General features: G+C 43.4%; 1 protein-coding gene across 4 annotated transcripts in view; it reads left to right on the forward strand.

Annotated features, from left to right (window-relative positions):
- The first annotated feature begins 3,560 nt into the window (after window positions 1-3,560).
- The window catches only part of LANCL2 (LanC like glutathione S-transferase 2), a 60,431-nt gene continuing 47,487 nt past the window's right edge, over window positions 3,561-16,504 (forward strand). For 2 of the 4 annotated variants that reach the window (XM_035253458.3, XM_035253456.3), the window contains exon 1: window positions 3,871-4,352. Coding sequence is in view for 2 of the 4 variants with exons in the window: in XM_035253456.3 (XP_035109347.3) it covers window positions 4,329-4,352 (24 nt within the window). In the remaining 2 variants the exon portion in view is untranslated. Of the gene's footprint in view, window positions 3,769-3,870; window positions 4,353-4,441; window positions 4,779-16,504 lie in introns of those variants that run through there. The other 2 variants (XM_035253455.3, XM_078342465.1) reach the window with 2 other exon arrangements.

Raw genomic sequence — 16,504 nt, forward strand, 5'->3', positions numbered from 1 at the left:
CACCATTCACAGCACACAGTAAGGCTGACTTTATTGAGGACCATGGTGATAAGTATAGAGACCACCACAACGGGATTTTGCAGTGGGGGGAGAAAGATTGAGCTTAATTCCCAATGCAAGTGGAAATGGATAGCCAAGAAGCAAGGTGGGCATGACTGCATGGAAAACTACTAAGAGATAACTTGAGGGGCAAGGTGGGTTCTGACTAATCTTACCTAATAGGCTTCTTGCTGAACGCAGGCCAGGCTGATCCGACATCACCTAGGGGATGGTGAGGGATGGGGAATCTGTCAAATAATGGGGGTGATCAGATATTAGGGAGTGGTTTTTGCTCAAGTGACTTAGCAAGGCTCTTTGCTAAAACTGGATTTTATAAGGAAGTGTGCAGATAGGCCTTGGAGAAGATTCAGGAACCTGACTAGTTTGGTAGAGCAAAGAATCTCTGTCACTAGGTCACAATCCGGGAGGGCAGGAAGGGGAACTGTGACAGGGCCAGCTCACCATCCTGGAGCACCTGGCCACATGGGCTGGGGGGAAGCAGGGGATGCTCACTGCCTGTTTTTGGTGTTGAGGCTGCAGGGAAGCATGAAGTCTTGAAATACATAGTACAGGCCCCACATGGTTCTCACCCACGCCCCGCAGTTCTCAGCATCATACATTCTAGCCCTGCAGGCAGCTGAGGCTGGGTTCCCGGGAAAGAGGCTGGTGCCTGACTCTGGAATAAAGAAAAGAGCTGGGGCTGTCTGCGGGGCCCCAGGGCTCAGCGATGGCTGAACCCCATGCTCTCACAGAGTGAGAGCCCTCCATGTCCCAGGTTTTCCATCATCTTCCTGTCCCTCACTTTTGGGGCACTCCAGATGAAGGTGTCCTGAGGGGTGGGTGGTGTTTTGCTGGGAGGCGCCCAGCTCAGCTCCTCCTGTCTCAGGCCCCACTCGGTGGGGAGCTGCAGCCGTGGTCACTGCTGCCTTGCACCCCGAAACACCCCTCCATGCCCCCCAGTGACCTCCCGCCTCTGGGCTCCTCTCCACCTTGCTGCCTGCTGTGGCTTTAGAACCAAGCTCACGCTCGGAGGCGTTTGGGGCAGCCACGTTCGGTGCTGGGGAATGGAAGAGGATGACACTGCCTATGTTTGACTCAGATTTTCAAGGATGAGCACACCCTCCCTTGGTAGCCACTTCCGAACCCGGCAGCTTCCCTGGGTGCTGTTCTGCCCCGTGCCCGCAGCCTCAGTGGCGTCCCAGATCTCAACCTGGTGCCACGATGCCACCCTCTCCCACATGTCGTTTGACTGTCTTTGAGAGAAAGGTCGGTTGCCAGGGGTCCTCACGACCCCTTGGGTGTGTTTTGGGCCGGCATGTATGTCCTCTTGCCTTTCTCTTACACAGAAGAATGGGGAGGGTGTTCTAAGAATTTGGCTTGACCTAAGGAAAATAAAGTTATAATATCAAAGCACTGACCAAGCAAGGTCTCTGTACTACTCAAGAGCTCAAGAGCGGCTATGGGGGAAGACAGCTCTGGGTGTGAAAGGGCCGCAGAAGGGCTAAAAAAACTCCCAGGAGACAGAAGGCTGAAAAAAGAGAACCTGCCACTTCTCCATAAAATAGTGTCAGTGAGCTGCCCAGGAGGGCAGGGTTCTGCCGATCAGACAGCATTTAGGAAAATACGCAGATTCCTTAAATTGGGTTTCGATTTTTCAGTTTTTGAAAATCTCGATTTTCTTTAGGGCAGGTTGTGTACTTGCCAACAGCTACACATTATCCACCAGCAGGAAGAAGAGACTATCTTCATCTCCCTTACGGGTAGGAAAACTCAGAGATCACTAGGCTTAGCCTAACAAAGCCTGTGGTGGCGTGGTGGTCTAAACTGAGGCTTTGAGATATCGACTGTGGGTTATTTTGTCTAGTTATGTCCCTGCGGTGGGAGACAGATAGCTCCTAAAGCATGTCCACATCAGTAGCTCCTGGACTGGATTTTCCTACACCGTGTAGGTATGAAAATTTGGTGGTTGATAGGATGCCGGGAAAGAGGAAAGCAGGAAAGTGGAACTAAGGGGATGCTGCTATAATAGTCATCCTGTTGTATCTGTTCTGTTTCCCTGAACTTTGAAGACAGTTATGCTGAGTGACCCTTTTAAAAGTATTTTCTTCTACACTGTACTTTCCCGTGGTCCTATTCTGGGAAGGGTGTGTCTCTCGTGTCCAGCCCTTTGGGGTTGGGGGACACTAGAAGAGGTAGTGGATGACAGCGGACTTCCCCACATCACTCCACAGAGGCCACGGAGGCAGGAGGGACTGAGCCTTCCCTGTGCTCGACACTGTTTTTCTTCATCATGCCACTTTTTACATTACATTAACGTTTATCTTGCTTGCTTCCAGAAAAGCACCTACATCAGCTATGCTGTAATCCTCGCTTTTCTCACCCACTAACTGGGAATCCCCAGAGAGCAAAAACTATCATTTAAATCTAGTTCTTCATCACTTAGTACCATTTGGCGCTCAATCAATGTTTATTAAGTGGAAGAAAGCCGGAATAAGACATTTTCCTCAAGGAGCAGAAATCATTACATGTATTTGGTTCTAAACAAATAATGAAAATAAAGAGAACCAATTAACACTGAAGTAAATTACATCGTTATTATATAAATGCAAAGATCTGGTTGTGAACACTGGAGGACTCTTTCTGGTCGACATATTTGAATAATTAAGTATGCTTTCATTTAATGTCCCGGTACCAAAGACGTCCATTTATTCAAAACGAACGGACTGAACATAAAACATAAAAAGAAAAAAATAAAAAGAGGCCTGTGGCTCCTCCTCCCAGACACCCCCCTCCAACAGTGATGAATAGGAGGGACTGTTCCCTCCCCCATCCCCCGGGAGACTAGCCTTGCAGTGTTTTAGGCTGTTTTGAAATTCTGTTCTTTAGAAGAGTTTTTTTTTTTTTTTCTTAATATGAAACATAGAGTTGCTGCTATTCCTTCGGGCTGGTGCAGCAGGAGCCGGTGAAATGCAGGCTGACGACGGCGCGCCGGCGGCTGCGCTCGCCCCGATCGGGTACGCGCACACACCTTGAGTGACAGCAAGCTCTTCTCTACAGGTTTTCCCTGGGGGAGCGTGGCCCTCGCAGTCGTTCGGTTTTCTCTGGAAATCGCCGAGGGGGCTCGTCCTCAGGAGAGAAGCCGGGCGCAGCGATCCGGACCCGGGGACTCCAGCCCTAGGCGGTGCGCGCCGCCGCGGACGGGCTCTGCGGGCCGCGGGGAAGGTGCGGGGAAGGTGCGGGGAGGCGCGAGCCGGCTGTGAGCCTCGGGGCGCTCCCGCAAGCCTGCTCCTCCCCTCCGGGCGCCAGGCAGAGACACGCGCGCAGCGCCTCCGCGGCCGCCCGATGTGCGAGCCGCCCGCGACTAGGCAGGCCCCGCGCAGAGGCCCCGCTCCCCCCGCCAGCGCGCGGCCTCGCTCCTCCTAGAGGAGTCTCTCAGCACGAGCCCGGGGAGGAGGTGTCGGCGGGACAAGCCGCAGCGCCGGGGCAGGAGGTTTGTCCCCGCCCGCGCGCCGTACCGCGGCGGAGATGGGCGAGACCATGTCAAAGAGGCTGAAGCTGCACCTGGGAGGGGAGGCAGAGATGGAGGAACGGGCGTTCGTCAACCCCTTCCCGGACTACGAGGCCGCCGCTGGAGCGCTGCTCGCCGCCGGAGCGGCCGAAGAGACAGGCTATGTTCGTACCCCGGCCTCCACGGACGAGCCCGGCCTCCCTTTTAATCAGGACGGGAAGGTGAGTCGGCGGCCGGGACGCACTGCTGCCGGAGGGAGAGCGTAGCGGTGGTAGCGTCCACCCTCCGCCAGGCGTTACGTCACAGGCGCGCGCCGCGCTCGAGAGGGACTCGGGCGGGAGGGCGCGGGACGGTAGTGCCCTGTGCCTGGCGTCGGGCCTTCGCGCTGAGCGGCGCTCAGGGGCCTTGGGCGTCAGCTGCATAAGCTGCGTTCCGGCAGCTTGGCGCCTGGAGATGACTGCGAGGCCCGAGCGGCTGTTAGCTGTGCAGGCTTATGCACTTGCGGGGCCCGCCGACACCCCCAGCTCCTGAGCGGCGCAGCGTTCCTAGGGTGACCTGCCCCTGACACCTGGCCCGGAGGCTGGCTTTCCTTGGCCATGTCTGGTCCCTGGGCCCCCGCCGTCACAGAAACGTTGTCCTTGTAGATTAATTACTGTGTGCCCCAGAATAGGAAGCGGGTGTAGGGGAGGCCAAACTTCACCGTCTGAGGGTCCGGAGCTGGGCGAGAGTTACATCGACATAAAACAGATTAACAGGAGAAAAACATATACATCTCTTGCGTATGGTTTATGTTGAAAACACACACGTAAGTGGCAAAACCCAAATGCTTTTATGCTAGGCGGAACCAAGAGCGGCAGCTGTGGGACATTAACTGAGGCGTGCAGGGAGACTAGCGGAAGATGGAATCGTTTGAACCGCGTCAGGGTAGAAATCTCCGCTTTGACTGCCCGGCTCCGCTGCTGGTGTAGGGAGGCCATCTTTTACAGAAGTTTTGTCTCCTGCTTTTAGGAAGAAAAGGGGGGCAGTTTAGAGCACTCCTGTTTTTCAAGTGCTTTTAGCTGAAAATAATCCTTATGCCAGAGAAATGTTTTTGGGGTGGCATACCCTGTCACCCCTCACAGGCTAGCTGAACAAAGTGTAACGAGGAAGGCAAGCAGAATTGGAGATTATCAGCACAACTGTTTTCAGGCTTGGTAAAACTACCTTTAGCAGGTTTTCTTTTTCCACCGAGGTACGTGTTCTAAGGCCCACTTCATCTCCCTGGGTCTCCGTATATTTCATATTTGTAAAAGGACAAGGTGGCTAAAACAAGGTAATTTTGAAAGAGCCTTTTGGTCTGAATATAGAATCTAAGGCAAGTGACTTCTCTCTCTTTTCTTGAATGTGGTTAAAAACTGGAAACAGGCCGGGTGCGGTGGTTCACACTTGTAATCCCTGCACTTTTGGAGGCCGAGGCACGCTGATTGCTTAAGCCCAGCAGTTTGAGACCAGCCTGGCCAACATGGCGAAACCCCGTCTCTACAAAAATGAAAATTAACCAGTCACATGCCTGTTGTCCTAGCTACTCGGGAGGGAGAATCGCTTGAACCTGGGAGGTTGAAGGAGCTGTGATCGCGCCACTGCACTCCATCTAACTCATGGGCATGTGTCTGAATTAGATGAAGCATATAAATTGCCTAGCAAACTGCCTAATGTACCTTAAGCAGGGCCTCAATAAATGTTAACGTCTTCCTGTTGATGATTTAGTTACACGGTTTAGAATTCATATGTCAGTATTGCTTTTTCTCTGGATTTCTTCTGTTTTTACATAGAAATATGTATTTCATTTGTGACTTAGTATTTAATTTTTTTAATAACAAAGATAAATCTCTGGCAAGCATTGAAAAAACTATCCATCATTCATTCTTATTACCAGTTGCCATCTCAATACAGTCCTTGGAGTAAGTAGGTTATTGTAATATTTAGTGAAAGATGAGTGAAATGAAATCTTGATATGAGGATAATAATAGTACAATAATAATGATAAAGACATGGGGAGCAGGTGAGCTTCATTTGCACACTCACAGAAGATAAACACTAATTGAACTCAAAGTTCTGTAATTGCATATTTTTCTTTTTACCCTTTCTCCCTGGATAAATGTGATTTTGACCTCAGCTATATACCTGATTTATGTTTAAAAGAAAATTAGACTACAGGAACCTGATAGGGCTTGTGATATTTCTGCAATGAAACGATAAGTTTCGGTGGAGACCTATTCTAGCAGTTGTGAGTATATGCTAAACAAAGGGAGAAATGGACATCATACTATTCTTGAATGTGAAAATGAGAGCACATTGAAGGGAGAAATGGACAGTGGTTTTAAAAGGTGGAAAGACTGCTTCTTGGTTATTGGAAAGTCATCAGATACAATTAATATGATTTGAACTCCACTCTCCCTATTAATATTTTTATGATTGACAGATCATTAAATTTTTAACTGGCTGGGCACAGTGGCTCACGCCTGTAATCCCAGCACGTTGGGAGGCCGAGGTGGGCGGATAATGAGGTCAAGAGATCAAGACCATCCTGGCCAACATGGTGAAACCCCATCTCTACTAAAAATACAAAAATTAGCTGGGCATGGTGGGGTACACCTGTAGTCCCAGCTACTCGGGAGGCTGAGGCAGGAGAATCACTTGAACCCGGGAGGCGGAGGTTGCAGTAAGCCAAGATTATGCCACTGCACTCCAGCCTGGCGACAGAGCAAGTTTGTGTCTCAAAAAAAAAATTTAATTTAAAAAATATGTTAAGAATGCAATTAGAGGATATAAAATTATGCGTTGTTTTTGATAGACATGAAAATTCATGAAAATGAGGGTGTTATGAGATTAATTGTGTCCCCCACCAGAAAAGAAAGAAATTGAAGGTTGAAGTCCTAACCCACTGGGACCTCAGAATGTGTTTGGAAATAAGGTCATGGCAGATGTGATTAATTAAGATGAGGTCATACTGGATTATGGTGGGCTTTTAATCCAATATGACTGGTGTTCTTATATGAAGAAAAGAGCCAGGTGGGATGGCTTATGCCTGTAATACCAGCACTTTGGGAGGTTGAGGCAGGAGGATTGCTTGAGGGCAGGAGTTCAAGACTAGCCTGGGTGACATAGTGAGAACCTGTTTTTTTTTTTTTTTTTTTTTAAATATTAAAAGAGAAGACAGAGACATAGGGAGAGAGAATATGGCTGTGTGTTGACCGAGGCAGAGATTGGAATTGCCAGCCAACACCAAAGCCAGAAGAGGCAAGGAAAGATTCTCCTGTGTAGGTTTGACGGGGAGCATCGCCCTGTTGACATGTGGATTTTGGACTTGTAGCCTCCAGAGCTATGAGAAAATAAATTTCTGTGGTTTTAAGCTACCCAGTTTGTGGAACTTTGTGTTACCCTTAGGGTAACTTGTTAATTTGTAAATTAAGCATTGAATAATTTTCTCTCCATGATGTGTGCCGTTACTAAGTAAGAATGACAAAAATCTACCAAAACACTAACAGTTTATTACTAAGTATTCTTTAAGTCATTTACTCTATTTCATTTTAGGTTGGCTGCCTAGATGTGTGGTGTGATCAGTCAATAAAATTAGCCTCCAATTCTAAAACCACTCAAGTCTACTTCCCTGCACCATATTTCCATAACTTGGTGTTTATAACATTTTTGCAATATTGGGGCAAATATTATGGAAAACAGTGAAGCAATGCAGTAGCAGTTGTTTTTAATTATGGAAGGTCTCTGAAGCAGACACTCTTAGTTACTCATCTAACAACCATTTCCTCCTTTTTACTTGATTTTATTGTGCCCATGGACTTAAGGAGAATTGAGCCCAGCTGCAGGAGCTGAATCATGATTCGTCTATGCCAGTGGTTCTCAAAGTGTGGTTTTTTGACCACCAGCAGCAGCTTTATCTGATGTTCAAGTCCAACCAGGAGATAGATATCACACAGAGTTTAATAGGGAAAGTTGAACATAAAGAATTGTTGTTAACTGTGAGACTGGAGTAATGAGAGATTGCCTCATGAGAAGGAAAGAGAACTCTGAAGAGTAGAGGAATAGCAGACAAAAGGAGCAGCCCCACCCCTAGGGCTGAGAGGGCACTCAAGTAAAGGCCCCGTGATTAGCTCTGTTGCTGTGTAATAATTATCCCAACACTTAGCATTTTTGTAGACACTTAGGATCTCATGCAGTGTCTCACAGTCAGGAATCCAGCTGCAGGTTCTGGCTCATAGTCTCTGGAGAAGCTGCACTCAAGTTCTCAGCCAGGGCTGCCTTCGTTTTAAGGCTTATCTGGGGCAGGAGAAGCTGCTCCAAGCTCATTCACATGGTTGTTAGTCAGCCTTGCTAGGTGTTTTCTGGAAACTTCAGTGTCTAACCACATGGTCCACTCCTTTAGGCAGCCTCATGACATAGTGGCTGGCTTCTCCCACACTGAGTGATCAAAGAGAAAAGTGTGCAAGAACACCCAAGATGGAAGCTGCAGTCATTGTATTTATTATGTAATCTCAGAAGTGACATACCATCATGCCTGCCATATTGTATTCTTTTAGAAGCAAGACAGTCAAGCCCACACTCAAGTGGAGGGATTATACAGGAGCAAAAATACCATGAACTGTAGAGCCCTCAGCCAGGGCTGAGATCTTGAACTTGTCAGAGAGGGCATGGCCATACATCACTGGGTGGCCAAGAAAGTGCTGTCATACTGTGCCATTGCTAGACGTATAGCTTCCAGAACCCTGCAATGAGTACTACAGTAAGTGACAATATGTAAAGGGTATCTTGGGGGGCACAAGAGAAGAAATAAGACAAGTTAATTCTGCCCATTAGCATCAGGAAAGGCTTTTCAGATTAAAATGATATTTGTGTGGTCCTTGAAAGATTTAAGTGGGGGTTTTGCAGTCTCAGGTAGGGAACCTAATGAGCAAGGTATTAAGGGATACCACTTTACAAGAATGTCAAGGAGTACAGTGTGACTGGAGAAGCAAGGGCGTGAATGACACTGGGGGTAATGAGGCTTAATAGGGTGATTGGACTTGATGCTGAAGGACTTGATGGATTGGAAGGACTCTTTTAAAATACATTTTACTGTGTATGTTTAAGGTATACCACATGATATTATGTGGTACATATAGGTAGTAAAATGGCTTCTATAGAAGGAATATTTTCCCTATGTCACATAATTACCCATGTTTTTTTTGTTGTTGTTTTTATGGCAAGAGCAGCTGCAGTCTATTCACTTAGCATGAATACCACATCCAGTGCAATTTTATTACCTGTACATATCTGCCATTTTGTGTCCTCTGACCATTTCCTCTCCTTCCTTTAACCCAGTGCCTCTGGTAACCACTGTTTTGTACTCTATCTCGTTATAGTTTTTTTTCTTTCTGAGACAAGGTCTTGCTCTGTTGCAGGCTGGAGTGCAGTGGCACGATTGTGGCTCCCTCCCGAGCTCAAGTGATCCTCCCAGCTGCCTGAGTAGCTGGGAGGACAGGCAGGTACCACCAGGCCTGGCTAATTTTTGTATTTTTTGTGGAGACAGGGTTTTGCCATTTTGCTCAGGCTGGTCTCGAACTCCTGGGCTCAAGGAATTTTTCCTAATTCATATGCTGCTGTTTCATTTTAAGTATTGTTTCCTTTGCTGTGCAGAAACTTTTTAATTTGATATAGTAATATTTGTTTATTTCTGCTTTTGTGGCATGAGCTTTTGGTGTGATACCAAAAAATTATTGCTATGGCCAGTGTTCAGTTTTTCCCCATGTTCTCTTCTAGGAGTTTTATAGTTTCTGGTCATTCCAAAGAACTTTACAACTTTTTCCACAGAAAAAAATTAGGAAAACTTGTCTATAATTTGACATAATATTTAGCTATTGGAAATGATTTAGTTTATAATTATTTAATTTTCCATATTTTTGTTTTGAAACTTTAAAATTTGTTCAGCATCATAATATATTATGGAAGCATAAGGAAATTAGTGCGACCCTAATACCCAGAGAAATGTAATTATTTTCTCTTTATTCAGAGTGAACTAAAGTGTGTGTGTGTGTGTGTGTGTGTGTGTGTGTGTGTGTGTATCAGGTGGGAGAATATACAGCTTCTCAAAGTTGAGGTTTGTGGACCAAAATCATCAGCAGTTCCTGAAAGATTGTTAGAAATGCAGAACCCACTTCATACCCAAGGAATCACAGCCTGTATTTTAACAAGATCTCCATGCCAGAGTACTCATAAATTTGAGACGGATTGAGGAAAACTGTTCTACATACAGCTTTGTTAAGTTTTCTTTTAATATGAGCTTAATTAGCCTCCAGCCAAATTTCAATTCCTGATGTGGAAAGAGATTGACATGGAAGGGTCATGATAAGATTATGGAGAAGGGACTAAGATACACTTGAGCAGTTTTCATCTTTTGGAAATAAATTGTAGTATAGAGTAGGTAAGAGTTTTAATAGTCTTGTATTTGACTCCTACTTTTCTGCCATTTATGACTTGTAGACTTTGAGCAAGTTCCTTAATCACACACTGAACCTTGGTTTTCTTACCTCATCAACTTGATGTAAATGGTTAAATTGAAAGGCTGAGGTTCTTAATATAACATAATTGTAAAAACTTTTTATAATGTAGATGTAATATAACCACCCCCTCCTCACTGGATTGTTGTAATGGCTAATTGGGTTAATACATAAAACATTCAGAATGATGTTGAGTACAGTTAGTACCTAGGTACACATAGTTACTGATACATAGGTGAGTAGTAAGAGTTCATTTAATGATAGCTATTAGCATTATTATAGAGTAGCTTATTTTTATTAGAGTATAAAATACAATAATGAAAAATTGCTTTACATTTTATATTTTCAGTGGAATGACAGATCAAAATTACATACCTTTTACTTTTTGCTTCTTTAAGAAATGCTCATTCTTGTCTCCTTTTCCTTCTAAGAAAAATATGGTTAGATGTACAATATTCATATAGATATATGCTCAGATTGCCAACGGTTTCCAGATTTCTGAATTCCATACACATATCTCCTTCACTCTCGTGGTCTCTGAAAGGGGGCAGGAACTCCTGCTGCTGGTGACAAGATGATAAGGAATAACCAAACCACTTGGAAATGTGGAGGTTGGGAGTTCTACCCAGAGCAGAACGTACCAGCTCATGCTGTGTGTCTTTGGGCCTCAGCAAGATTAATTGTCATCTGTTGTAGCCTGGGTCTCCAGATTCGTAAGTTCATGCTTGGAACATCAAACAGGAGTTCTAAACATTTAATTCATGATTACCAAGGGCTTACTGTAATTCATTTCTATTTTTCTTCCCATTTTACTTTTTGAGAACAGGATTTTTTTCCTGAATATACTTGAGTTATTATTTTTAAATTTTTAAAAATATTTATTTATTTGAGACATGTGTCAATAATTTCAGGTAGGGTTTCATTCTGTTTCCCAGACTGGAGTGCAGTAATCATGGCTCACTGCAGCCTTGACCTCCCAAGCTCCAGAGATCCTCCCGCCTCAGCCTCCCAAGTAGCTGAGACTGCAGGTGTATTCTACCACACCCAGCTAATTTTTAAATATTTTTTTTGTAGAGATGAGGTCTTGCCATGTTGCCCAGGCTAGTCCTGAATTCCTGGATTCTCCTCTCCTGTCTCAGCCTCCCAAAGTGTTGGGATAACAGACGTGAGCCATTGCACCCAGGGAGTTATTTTTAAATATCCTAACTGCTTGATACTGAAATGAGAATGCAGTAGGTAGTAAATGTTTGTTTAGTGAATAAATCTATTGAAATTTTTTAAATTGTTATTTTTTATGGGAAACATTTTTCATATTATTTAATGATGTAATTTTGTATTTTAAAAGCTATTCTGTATCTAGAATATTATGTATACATTGTCAGTATCTTAGACTCTTAGATAACCTTCCAGGCTATTGTATGTAAGTCAAGAACTGTGTAATATGCTTTGGGAGTTCCCAGTGAGGAGTGTACTCTGTAAGGGCAGCTAGCAGCTGGCTAGGGCCAGACTAGGTTTTGAGCAAGTTTTCCTTGAATTGAGTTGAATGTAACAAACTGGATTTCTTTTTCTTTTTGAGACGGAGTTTCGCTCTTGTTACCCAGGCTGGAGTGCAATGGCGCAATCTCAGCTCACCGCAACCTCCGCCTCCTGGGTTCAGGCAATTCTCCTGCCTCAGCCTCCTGAGTAGCTGGGATTACAGGCACACACCACCGTGCCCAGCTAATTTTTTGTATTTTTAGTAGAGACGGGGTTTCACCATGTTGACTAGGATGGTCTCGATCTCTTGACCTCGTGATCCACCCGCCTCGGCCTCCCAAAGTGCTGGGATTACAGGCTTGAGCCACCGCGCCCGGCCTGGATTTCTTTTTCAGAAAACGTTCCTGTCTCTTATAGATTTTAGTTAGTACCATGCAGCAATTGTTTAATCAAAATGAAACCTAACTTTTCACAGAGAGCTTTCCATAATTAAATATAATTTGACCACAAAATCCCACTATCTCCATGGGTTCCTTGTCCCTTGAAGTGTAATTATGTATGTTTTAGTCCTTGTGTGCAGTTTCTTAATATATTGTCACTTAGTAGTTTGTCCTTGGTTCTTTATTGCACTTATAAACTTCCTTGTGGTAATGCTATATCTCCCCTACAAAGCATACGTAGCAGATGAATTTTTATGATACACATCAAAATTGGATTTAGGTGTGTGTGCTTAGGATATGTAATCTAGAATATTTTCTGTTATATTACTGAGTTTGAAATAAGAAAACAGAAGGAGACCAGATTATGTAAATCTATGACTATTTTTAGCAGAACAAACTATTTTCAGACACCTCAGCAAAATAGTATTATCTTGATAGAGTCAATTTAGGTAAGGACCCGTTTAGTGAAAATAACCACTAACGAAGGTAGATGTTTTCACTACCATCTAATTCTTTACTGTCTGAAGCTATAGCTTCCCCACGCCTGCCTGCTTTCCCCTGTAGTAATTAGCTTTGAGGTAAGGATTGGGGGACTTTTGTTTTATTCCTTTTGTTTGCAGAATGGAGTGTTATTAAGAGAAAAAAAGCCTATACTCTTGCTAGGTGTAACATTGTATCTTCATTTGTCTGACATTACAAGTGATCATTAGCCTAGGAGAGCTGAATTAGGAAATCTGTTTCTCCAATCCATCTTCCTCAACAGAAAGGTTTGTCAAAAATCTTTCCTAAGAAAAGAATTACTTTCTGGTATACAGTTTGCAAATTTTGTACATTATTACATATATGAGATGTGAGTCAAAAAGCTATTTTTATCATTTTTTAAATGTAGCCAACTTATTTTCTCTTAGCTTCAGTTTCTGCATGTGTACCATGATGATAATGCTGTTTTAGGATTATAAAGAGGATTAAATTAGATGAAGTATCTCAAATACCCCATTTATTAGGAGTGCAGTAGATTTTATTATTAAGTTGTTCTGGTGCATTTCGAGTATTATTCATACCTAAATGTTCAATTTATGCATAACTATTCAAAACATACCTTTTTCCTTTTTGGAGTTACTTATTATATGCATTTTGAATACCTGTTTTTAGACTTTTCACTCTCCTCTTTTTGAAGTTAATATCATAATTTTTTACAAGTTATTTGTCAATTTTTTTTAAGTTTTCTGTATTTTTATATATGGCAGTTGTGTTTCCTCAAACTAGCACTAAATTTCTCCTAAAAAGTACAGAAGAACACAAGTATTCTAGAAAGAGAAGGATTGCATATTTTGTAGTTTTCAGATGGAGTGACTTGTTTCTTCAGGAATGCCCATGACTTTCTCCTAAATGCATTTTAAATATCTCTGTTCCTCAGCACGGAATGCCCCCAGCTTTCTGCACAGTGAGCTCCTATTTTTCTCTGAGATGCCTGTGAGAGGCTTCCTCCAGGGTCTTGCTCAGAGTTGTCCAGGAAGACTGTTGCTTGGCCATTCCAAAGCCATTCAAAGGATTAGCTAAGAAAGTTATATTCTTTTTCCATTGCTGCCATAAATACTACCAATTTTACATTTTAAAACAGCACCTATTTCTTTATCTTTAAAATGAAGTCAGAAGTCCAGGTACAGTCTGGCTCTGCTGGCTCCTCTGCTTAGAATGTCATAAAGCATCCTCAAGGCTGCCTTCTCTCCTGGAGGTCCTGAGGGCAAATCTGCTTCCCAGCTCATTGATGCTATTGGCCAAATCCAATTCCCTGTGGCTGCAGGAGTGTTCCCCACTTCCCTGCTTGCTTGCCTTTGCTCCCCAGTGCAACTTGAGCCCTGTCCATGCTTTCCACACGGTCCTTCCAGCACCTGCAGATGAAGCCTCTCTCACACTTCACATCTCTCTGATTTCATCTTCTTTCCTGTATTTCTGACTTCAGTAGGTGAAGGTTCTCCCCTTTTTTGGCCTTGTGGAATTAGATGGGCCCTGCTTGGATAATCCAGCATCCTTCCCCTTTTTTGTGGTCTGTGTCCTGTTTCAGGTTCCAGGATATCCTTGGGGGCCATTTTGCCTACCATAAAGGTTTCTAGCGCTTGTAGTCTGGAGTTGGCTGCCTGGCTTGAAACTCCAGTATGCCCCTTAACATTGATATTACTTTTGGTAAGTTACTTTACCTCTCTCCTGTGCTTCATAGTTCTCGTTTGTAAAATGGGGGTAATAGTTGTACTTTCACCATAGAGTTTTTATGATGGCAGTGAAAGGCAGCAACAGACTTAGAGTCAGTGCATTCCTTTCACAGAGCTTAGGATCCACCAGACTCCACATGGACAGCCCTGCAAAGCAAGCTTCTCAGCTTTTAGCTCATTGAGGAGCAAGCTTTTAGGGCCTTCTAGTCCACACAGTGCCCCACTGTCGATACTCCCTAATCAAAGAAAGGGTCTCCTGGGTCTACCAGGAAGCCCCCTGCTGGGCTCACAGTGGTTGTTGATGCCTTTTCATCCCCTTTCCACCCTTCTGAACACCCCAGCTACACACTTGCCTGCCTCTGTGAGCGGGCATCTGGTGACAATCCCAGTAAACTCCTGAATGCCTTCCACAAGGGTGAAGTAAGATTGTCTTCAGATATCAGTCTACATATATTTATATATTTTCTTGAATGTACCATATTGTATATTGCTAGTCAGGCACTTATATGGAATATAATATAGTCCATATAATTATTTTCACGTTTGTCTCATTAGACCAGGAACATTTTGGGGAGTACCCAATCTCATTAAGCTTTTTGTCCCAATAACAGTGCCTGGTGCATGGAAAGCATTGACTTTGTTTTTTTAAAGAATAACTAATATTATACACAAGATTTGCTAATCATCTACATTTTATTTTTCTTCCTCATTTATTTCAGAGGTATCTGAAAGTTACAGAAATACATATGTATATATCGCTGGGTATTTTATCATAAGTTGTTAATATGACAGTTATATTATGCTTGCTAAGCTTTATGCCAAGATAAAGAAAATTTCATCCTTTATCTTCCTGTAACAGCTGTTAGAGTGTTGATTATATCATCTAAAATACTTGTAAAATTGTAAACATTTGTAAAATCTGCCTTTTATTTTTTCCATATGCAATATAAAATGTGGCTTATGAACATACTGATCTGAACCCATACCTTGTCTAAAATCTATAGTGGAGGGAGAGAGGAACAGAATATGTGTACATGTTCTAGCAAATGACAAATTAGGAAATAAATTACTCCCATCAATTATTCCTGTGGTGTACATGGAAAAATATCATAAATAAAGAGGAATTTAATATCGTGAAACGTTTTTCAAGGACATAACTGGAGTAACTTGTATGCGTAAATATCACCCAGTGTCTGTCTGCTGTCTCTTTATCTTTCTCTTCTTTCTGTGTCCTTCCTTCCCCCTCTTTCCCCTACTCCCCCTTCTCCTTCCTCTTCTGACTCTTCTTGCCACCCTACCCTCCCCAGGAAAAAAGCTTTCTTGTTTGATTCTAAGATTTATTACCATGAAAACATTGTGAGGAAGAGAAATATATCTTGCTATAAAGGTACGTTGTGTATCATTCGGAATAATAGATGCAGTGACACTTCACAAGGGGTTTTACAACCAGTGATTAATATCTACTCCAGTATATTTTTCCTTTATAATACACTTGGGCATTCTTGTTTGGGAAAATTGCCTACTCACCATGTAGGAAAAGAACATTTTCTTCCTGATTGCAATGTAATTGCAAAAATCAATCTCAGGGTCAAGAGATAAAACCTCCAAAGGTCTTTAACTGCTCCTGCTGTTTCTAGGCTATGTGGCAGGTACATATTTCTATTCATATAGTATGATTGAGTGAAGGCTATAAGTCCTGAACATCCAAAAGTAAAATATAAATATAGAATTAAGCAAAAAATTTCACAATAAGCAGAGAATGCAAAGCCCAGGAACTTTATAAGTAGACAGAGTTCTAAGAGCTTCATCTCTCATTGTCATGAAATCTCAAGCCTTGGTTTTCTTACCTAAAAAACTGAATGATGTAAAGATTAATCGAAATCTGTAAAGCATGTAGTGCCAGGTAAATAGTAAGGACTCAATAATTTTTAGTTATCTTTATAATACCATACTGCCAGGTGCAGTGGCTCATGCCCATAATCCCAGGGCTTTGGGAGGTTGAGGTAGGCGGATCACTTGAGGTCAGGAGTTCATGATCAGCCTGGCCAACATGGCGAAATCCCGTCTCTACTAAAAATACAAAAATTAGCCAGACTGGTGGCGCATGCCTATAATCCTAGCTACCCAGAAGGCTGATGCATGAGAATCACTTGAACCCAGGAGGCGTGAGGTTGCCATGAGCTGAGATCGTGCCACTGTACTCCACCCTGGCTGACAGAGTGAGAGTCAGTCTCAAAAGGAAAAAAAAGTGTGTGTGCATATATGTGTGTGTGTGTGTGTGTGTGTGTGTATACACATATG

Source organism: Callithrix jacchus, chromosome 11, assembly GCF_049354715.1.
Source record: "Callithrix jacchus isolate 240 chromosome 11, calJac240_pri, whole genome shotgun sequence".
Lineage (NCBI taxonomy): Eukaryota > Metazoa > Chordata > Mammalia > Primates > Cebidae > Callithrix > Callithrix jacchus.